This window comes from Perissodus microlepis, chromosome 3 (genome assembly GCF_051167445.1).
Source record: "Perissodus microlepis isolate ML-2025 ecotype Zambia chromosome 3, ASM5116744v1, whole genome shotgun sequence".
NCBI classification, from domain to species: Eukaryota; Metazoa; Chordata; class Actinopteri; order Cichliformes; family Cichlidae; genus Perissodus; species Perissodus microlepis.
The window spans coordinates 14,916,135-14,925,509 of record NC_140463.1 but is presented as its reverse complement, the minus strand read 5'-3'; the positions used below and the strand labels follow the sequence as shown (position 1 = coordinate 14,925,509).

Here is a 9,375-nt window from a genome sequence, read left to right as displayed (position 1 = left end):
AATAACGTGAAATGTTCAAACGTTACGCTACATCAAAGTGATGTTTTATTGCTCATTGCCACCAGAGCAACACATTTAAGCTGATATGGCATCTAACAGTCATAATACATAGACAGACAGGGCAATTATCACAAATGAACAGATTCTCTCCCTGACATCATTTTGAGTATATTCTAATTAAATCACTGGGCAGATCAATACAAAAATGAACTCTGTTTGAATGTCAGAATGGCATTGCTTTAACTATACTAATATTGACTGTCCTTGGTGATTCCCTGAGTGGGCTGAGTACCCCTAGAAGAGATTTCTACTTTGACATATCTCAGCAGCGTACACCAAACTGAGCACAGGAAACATGAACCAGTCTACAAATCTACAAGCTGCATCAAACACAGCATTAGTTTGAACTTGCTTGTTGTTCCGCCCACTGACAGTGAACTGAAACAGTGAGGCTTGACTTGACACAAAAGATATTCAGCTTCTTTGAAAACAGATTTTGTAAAACTAGATAATTGCATTAAGTCCCACCCCTGCTTGCTTCAGTGCTTTAGTCTTCCATCTACATCCAGAGGACATGGAGATCAGAGCTTTCTGCTTCAGACTTTGTGAGTCTCTATTTCTATATTATTATGTAATTACGTTATTACATCCTGATTAAAAAATTACAGTTTAGTATTTTTTGGTACCACGTATGAGATTTAATAATACTTTACGTTTAACTTTTCAGTATGTTTAGCAATAATGCAATCAGTACATATTTTAGTTACTGTGTAGCTCTTGTATCTCTCTTCAGTGATGACCATCATCATTCTACAGGGTATACAGGATCAGAAAGTTGGTGAGTATCAGCTTTTAGCTTGTCTATATCGATTTTAGGTCACATTTTGAACACGCAAACAAAGGATAACAAAAATCGTGAGAGAAAAACAAATGTATTTGAGATTTTTTAAATTGTTTGATTTAACTTGTTATTCGTTCACTGTTGAAGTGCAGTATGCCAGTTTTAGTAGTAAAACTCTAAAATGACTCTTTCATTTTTCTGTGTTTCAGATGCAGTTTCTCTTCGCATCATTCCAAACAGATTGCAGTTCTTTGAATATGAATCAGTAACATTTCACTGTGAAGGAGTCGATTATTGTGAAGTTGTGCATAAATTCAAAGGGAAAATAAAATCATGTAGTAAAAAAAATAAGAGGACACCAACAGGATCATCCTGCTCCATTCAAATTGTTTATACAGACCACAGTGGAGAGTACTGGTATGAGACTGAAGGAGGGACAAGGAGCAACATTATCAACCTCTCTGTCACTGGTACCTTTGAAGAAAAAACATTTAATAATACTTTTTAATTATATTTAATCTCATGTATTTCATTGACAAATGCATCTCATTTAGCTGGTCCTGTGATCCTGGAGAGTCCTGCTGTTCCTGTATTAATGGAAGAAACTGTGACTCTAAACTGTAGAAACAAAATTCCATCCTCCAACTTCATATCTGATTTCTACAAAAATGGATATCTCATCCATAGAAGCTCCACAGGAAACATGACCATGCAGAGAGTCTGCACATCAGATGAAGGATTTTACAAGTGCAGACTCTCAGGAGTTGGAGAATCACCAGAGAGCTCACTAAAAGTGACAGGTGAGACACTGAGATGTTTTAAAATAAGATTTATACATAATTGTGGTATGAATAAAAGCTGATCCTCTTTATGCAAAGCTGTTAAATCTGTTTGTATTACATTTTTTAAAAAAAGCACTAAGAAATTTCCAGTGTACAAACCTAAATTGCAGATTACAATAACTAAAATAGGTGTGCCAAACTTCCCATGGCGTTCTAAAAGCTTTTAAGTTAATCGGCAAGATTTTGGATGTCATTATGAAGAAGCTAAAATTAACATTTGATGGTTTACCATTCTTGTCTTATTAAAACCTTCCTGTTTTTTCTTTCTTTGTCTTTTAGATTCTCAAAATTTAAATTACAGAAGTAATCCAGACAAAGAAGTGTGCCATTCCTCATCTGCTGCCACACCTTGGATCATTGCCACCATTTTAGTCAGTGCTCTGTTGGTGGCAGTGGGACTGCATCACTTTGGCAAAGGTTACTGGAAGAGAGGTAATGAAAATGATTTTCCTTCCTATTCTTATTATTATGTGGAAATTTAATTTGTCAGTCAGATATGTTGTCTGATATTCTAATGTCAGAAACTAATTGGCTTGAACTAATAAATTGTTTATACCCATGTAATATGTTTAAAATAACCCCCCAAAACAACAAAAAAAATGCAGTCATTTTTTAAAAACTCAAGAGATGCAGACCGAGCAACATGTGCATCTGTAAGAGAGACGAGAGTTATTTTACTGAACAACAATATCAAAAAATTTATTCTGTGATAATTTGAGCTTCCAGACCATACACCTCTAATGAAAAACACATTTAATTCAATTTTAAAGCTGATCCTTCAGACACATACTTTATCTTATGTAGCTCATGTGACATGACTTCAGACATGCATTCAGTTTCAAAATTATCTTTAAATGGAACCCAATTACATATATATCCAATATGTCCAAAAATATGATATAAAATATCTCAGATTTCTGGGGATAGATTGTGTGTTGTACAGTAAATCTAATACTAATAGACCTAAATTGAAAAGTGTAATATTTAAGTTTAGTACACGAGAGGGGGAAAAAAAGTTGTTAGCTCAGTATTCCGTTAGCAACGGCTTACAAAATGGGCCGATGTAGGAATGACATTGATTTCCTTTTCTAGCCCCAAATTTCAGATTTTTTGTCACAGCCATGCGGCCCGAGGCGTGGGAGTGGGCTCAGGTGCAGACAAAACTCGAAGGCTCGATGTCATAGAATTATGTGAAGTTTATTACAGGAGGTCAGGTGTGAAGAAAACAAAACTCTCTTAGCGATTGAAACATGAACTAAAGGCGAGAGAACCTAGCTTTGAGGAAAATACTAATAAAACTATGGACAACTAAGGACACAATAAAACTATGAAACAATACTATGAGCTCCGACTAGCAATACTAACAAAAATGTTGAGCACATTTCAATGAGTCACTATAATAACAAGAGTCACCAAATGAGCTATGGCTGGAGCTCAAAGTCACACAAGGGAAGTGGGAGGGGGTCCTATGAGGGAGTCTTAGGGCTGTCAAGGACAAGGAATAGGGAACAGGGCACTGGGTAATTTCCAGAGTAGAAACCTTGAAGCTGTAGGCAAGTGAAGATATGAGGCAGAGACCTCAGAGTCACTATGACAGGAAGAATAGGTGTTAACAGTGTGCTAGAGGTTTTGGTGAACGTGCAGCAATATGTAACAGTCTCACTTATCGCAGGTGGAGGTGAAGCTTAGAGGGGAAGGTGGTCTGGGTGAGGCAAGCTGGCCAAATCCAGAAATAGATCCTTAGCAGCAGAGAACTGGGCAAGCAGGCAGGCAGATAAGTAGCAGCAAAACTGTGAGCAGACCAGTGGCTGAATCCGCAACGGCCATGCAGGAAACTAATATCCCTTAAGTTACTGTGAGCAGAGAGAAACACTGTGAACACCAACACAACAATAACTAGACACTTTGACTGTGTTGGTCTCCTATCCTCACAAACTGATTACACGCAGCTGTTGGCAATGCGCGTTGACACCCTGGCTCCGCCCCAAGGTGGAAACACTGGTACAATGGAAAAACCCCAGCACTCACCCACACCATGACATTTTCATAAAATTTTAAATCAAGCCTAATGAATACATTGAATAACAAACAGAGATCATCATCACTAATATTGCTGTTGTTATTATTCCCCTCACTCCCACTGTCCCTCTTCAATACAAGATGAAGCTGCATCTCCTTCTAGACCTATTTACTACAGCTTACGCCTTATGCCACTCAACCACAAGGTAAGACTGGTTGTAATTAAAAGGCATTTAGATGATGGCACTGAGACATCAGAAACAATAGCAAGTAATTTTTAATGATCGAAGACAAATACGTTTTTTATTATGAACAAAAACTTTGGCAACCAAGTAATTGGTTGGCTAGTAATTTCATCTGTTGTCGGAGCAGAAGCAGGAACCAGCACAGGGTTGCCCACAGCAGGTCCCTGCCAACCCATAGCAGTGGATCCCTTCTATTCTATAATACAGTAGGTAAGACTGGGGACAGGGATGCCTTATGTGCTGCATTCACACAATGTGTGATGGATAATAAACATCTATACATTTGGAATTGGTAAAATAGACTATTGCATTCATGGTATATATATATATGTACTTTATCATTCATGCCATTAACTAACTCCCAGATTTGTTTATGTAAAAATGCTGATTTCATTTTATAGAATAAGAAAACTATTTTTACACTGATCATGGTTGCTTGGGATCTACTCTAAGAAGTAAATATTGCTGTGTAATATGCACAATAGTCTTTTTTTTATCTATTCTGTTTTTTTGTTACATTTTCTCTTCCACACTTTTTTGTTTTATTTCTTTGTTATGTGGGTGGTTTTAACATAGAGCATCATTATGTTTTTGTTTTTGCCTTGTTACTATACCTTCCAATTTCTTTGTGCTACTGTGCTAAGTATGACTTTGCATTGGCAATAAAGAGTTATCTTAGCTTATTTTATCTTATTACCACTTTATTATTAAGCTTTTGCTAACAATTTTCCTGTTCTGCTTTTTCTTCTACTCTTCTCAGAGGTGTCTGAAGACATCACCTCTGAGTGAGAGCAAAAACAAAGAAGTCACCCGGTTTTGTCACATTTTGTTTTTGTTATTAACCAAGTTGTAAATTGTCATCTCAGTTTGGTGTACATGCCTATAAGCATGTGTGACACACGTATGAATGTTGTTATAATAAAAGAGCTGCTGCAACTTTCAAAGACACCCACTGTGGTCAACCGCTGATGTCAAAGTGTCACATTACTTTTTTCTAGAACAGACACACCAAGTCTGTGGTTACCAATGACATGTAACTGTCAAGTCTGATACTGAGCATGACTTTAGCTGACTTTAAGTGTGGTCTCGTACTGAGACAAAATAAGTGGTGTCTTATTTCACTCTGCAACTTCTCTTCAATAAAGTCAAAGAAAACGATCTGAATTTCTACTTTTGGCACACACAAGATACAACTTGCACAAGCACCACGTTGAGTGAGAAACTGAGGCAGGTTTTGGTTTCCTTAGGTTCTAGGAAAACATTGACATACATCAGATCATGCAGCCACAGACTTTAGACCATAGACAAAAAAGCATCACATTTTCATTGAAAAACAACAACAAAGCATCAGACTTCTGACTAAATGGCATCATACTAAAAGGTCTCAGGAAAAAAGGCATCAGACTTAAAGGTCTCAGACAGAGAGAAACTTCCTGCAGGTGGTGTTGTTTTCAGGTCCTATCCAAATAGATTTCCAACCTCTTCAAGCTCCTAATGATACCAGGTAAGTTGAAGTAAACTTTGTGCTTGAAAAGCTTTGAAAATCAGATCCAAATGAAATAGACTCTGAATTCAATGAGGAGCCAGTGCAGCTGAGTTAACAACAGTGTGATATGTAGGTACAACCCCAATCAAAAGTTTAAGACCAATTGAAAAATGGCCAAAAATAATCTTCGCGATCATCAAAATTACTTCAAAGATTTGTTGCTGCATGCTTGATGAAAGCGTTTCCTTGTCATCCATCCCGAAAGGTTCTCCATTGGATTTAGATCAGGGGAACACGCAGAATGGTCCAAAATACAGGGAGTGCAGAATTATTAGGCAAATGAGTATTTTGTCCACTTCATCCTCTTCATGCATGTTGTCTTACTCCAAGCTGTATAGGCTCGAAAGCCTACTACCAATTAAGCATATTAGGTGATGTGCATCGCTGTAATGAGAAGGGGTGTGGTCTAATGACATCAACACCCTATATCAGGTGTGCATAATTATTAGGCAACGTCCTTTCGTTTGGCAAAATGGGTCAAAAGAAGGACTTGACAGGCTCAGAAAAGTCAAAAATAGTGAGATATCTTGCAGAGGGATGCAGCAGTCTCAAAATTGCAAAGCTTCTGAAGCGTGATCATCGAACAATCAAGCGTTTCATTCAAAATAGTCAACAGGGTCGCAAGAAGCGTGTGGAAAAACCAAGGCGCAAAATAACTGCCCATGAACTGAGAAAAGTCAAGCGTGCAGCTGCCAAGATGCCACTTGCCACCAGTTTGGCCATATTTCAGAGCTGCAACATCACTGGAGTGCCCAAAAGCACAAGGTGTGCAATACTCAGAGACATGGCCAAGGTAAGAAAGGCTGAAAGACGACCACCACTGAACAAGACACACAAGCTGAAACGTCAAGACTGGGCCAAGAAATATCTCAAGACTGATTTTTCTAAGGTTTTATGGACTGATGAAATGAGAGTGAGTCTTGATGGGCCAGATGGATGGGCCCGTGGCTGGATTGGTAAAGGGCAGAGAGCTCCAGTCCGACTCAGACGCCAGCAAGGTGGAGGTGGAGTACTGGTTTGGGCTGGTATCATCAAAGATGAGCCTGTGGGGCCTTTTCGGGTTGAGGATGGAGTCAAGCTCAACTCCCAGTCCTACTGCCAGTTTCTGGAAGATACCTTCTTGAAGCAGTGGTACAGGAAGAAGTCTGCATCCTTCAAGAAAAACATGATTTTCATGCAGGACAATGCTCCATCACACGCGTCCAAGTACTCCACAGCGTGGCTGGCAAGAAAGGGTATAAAAGAAGAAAAACTAATGACATGGCCTCCTTGTTCACCTGATCTGAACCCCATTGAGAACCTGTGGTCCATCATCAAATGTGAGATTTACATGGAGGGAAAACAGTACACCTCTCTGAACAGTGTCTGGGAGGCTGTGGTTGCTGCTGCACGCAATGTTGATGGTGAACAGATCAAAACACTGACAGAATCCATGGATGGCAGGCTTTTGAGTGTCCTTGCAAAGAAAGGTGGCTATATTGGTCGCTGATTTGTTTTTGTTTTGTTTTTGAATGTCAGAAATGTATATTTGTGAATGTGGAGATGTTACATTGGTTTCACTGGTAAAAATAAATAATTGAAATGGGTATATATTTGTTTTTTGTTAAGTTGCCTAATAATTATGCACAGTAATAGTCACCTGCACACACAGATATCCCCCTAAAATAGCTAAAACTAAAAACAAACTAAAAACTACTTCCAAAAACATTCAGCTTTGATATTAATGAGTTTTTTGGGTTCATTGAGAACATGGTTGTTGTTCAATAATAAAATTATTCCTCAAAAATACAACTTGCCTAATAATTCTGCACTCCCTGTAGTGATGTTATTATCTTGGAAGAAGTCCCTTGTCCTGTTGAAAAACCTAGTTGTTACCACACAGAAGAGGGCCCCCAGTCATCAGGAACGCTCTCTGCAACATCTGGACATAGCCAGTGACCGTTTGACACCCCTGCACCTCCTGCACCTCCATTGTTCCACTGAAGCCAAAAGCTACCTTCATCCCCATCCTTAAAACCTTCTCCCTTACAGAGAGAGAATTATGACCTTGTTTTTTGCTTAGCCGTCACCTAGAAATTTACATCCCTGAAAAGCAGAAGTCTCACTATCTGTTTAATGTCTCCCATGAAATGACAATGGCCCCACTGTGTGTATGGGTAATATAAACACAGTGGGGCCGTTGTCATTTCAGCTATTTACAGCACTTATATATAAGTGCTGTAAATAGATTTAAGAAAAATAACTAATTAATCTCACATTTTTCTGTAATTAATCACAATTACCTTATCATTAGCCTGGTTAAAATTACATTTTTTTCAACTTTATATTTAAGCTTGTAACTGACATTTATGCAATATAATGAAGTAAATGCAGAGTAAACACAACGAATGTATGCTCAAATTCAAAGAGAATTTGAATAGTTTTCTTCAATCTTTGGGCACTCCTGTGAAATACAACTTTAAAAAACAATATAGCATCATGGAGGTCAGAGCTCTGTGTATCAAACTGTGCACGTGTCTGTTTCCACATAAAAACTAAACTACAACTGATGTATTAAACCTAATAATAGCATTTATTAAATGCCAAAAATATATATTTTCCTTTATTTTTTTGTTTGTATTTTTGTGTTATGAGACGTTTATTTTGCTTTCAGTTACTCAAGTGCTGTTGTTTTGTCATTGTTTATCAACAATAGTTTTAGTACAAGTCTAAACTAGGACTTCCCTCGTGCATAAGGAGGGAAAATAAACTCATGTCGCTACACCAACCTGGGAATAACAGGTTCATTCTGCCAATTCTGTGATCATTCTGTGAAAGTTAGAGAGACCCTTTGAAACTCGAGCTTACTTTTTTAGCACTCAGTTTTTCCAGTGGTGCATATACAACAATTTATAAATGAGGACATAATTAACCAGGGTGAAAAAAGACAATCATATTATGCATTTCTATCTACTAAATATTGTTGTATCCAGACCTTTATACAAAATGTATACAACACACTGAAAGTAAATTGTGTCTTACAAATTATTTCTATCATCTCTGAATCCCCTCACGCAGAGACAGAAAAAACGCAGCTGCCATATTTACCGCATCTTATGAACATCACTATCATGATGTTGGCTTTGCTTCTGCTTTTGTTGGGATGTCTTCACTTTGGGAAAATCAAACCTGCAGCTGACTCAATGTCATTTTGAGATGAGAGAACATGATTCAGCTAATGTTGACAAATGGAAACATGAAAGCTAAATAGTTAGTATCCCAACATGTTTCATCCAGATACTCATTACTTTGTGTTCTGTCTTTTTAAGCTTCTAGAAGCAGATACTTCATGTTCTGTGACTGTGTTAAGAAATGACAACATTTAAAAATAAATAAATGAATAAAAGTCATATTTGTAAGTGCAATTTTTAAAACAGCCACCATAATTCTGACAAACATCTGGAAAATCACTGTGTTTGTGAACACTGTGTGACCTATGATTTTGTATATATTGATATATACTTTTATCTGATTGTATTTTATATTACTGAAATAATAAATACAAAAAACAAAGATTTTATTATATATTTTAAGGATTACTCATACAATACAAGGTGGATATCAAACACACACATACCACGTTGGACTTGAGGGTAGATAATTTTAAAACTAAATTTGTGAGTGAGTTTGATCGGCCTGCTGTAGAACACAACACGATTTGTAAATGTTCCCAGTAAACAACAATCTGCAAAACCGGCTGTTTAAAACCTGTATTTGTTGCATTTCGGTGAATTGTCTTCTGTTATAATTTCATTTGTCAGTTTATGTGATCAAAGCGGTAAAACCTGAAATAATCATATATAAAAATGCTTGCTAAAAGACTAAGGTCCACACTGCTCCCTT

The 9,375-nt window shown here is 37.4% G+C and overlaps 1 protein-coding gene across 1 annotated transcript; it reads left to right on the top strand.

Moving 5' to 3' along the window:
• The first annotated feature begins 574 nt into the window (after positions 1-574).
• LOC146390102 (low affinity immunoglobulin gamma Fc region receptor II-like) lies at positions 575-4,736 on the top strand. Its single transcript, XM_084920454.1, has 6 exons — positions 575-605; positions 794-838; positions 1,051-1,311; positions 1,396-1,641; positions 1,963-2,115; positions 4,708-4,736. Exons 1-6 carry the CDS (start codon positions 575-577, stop codon positions 4,734-4,736), a joined length of 765 nt encoding a protein of 254 aa, XP_084776580.1.
• Positions 4,737-9,375: the final 4,639 nt, after the last annotated feature.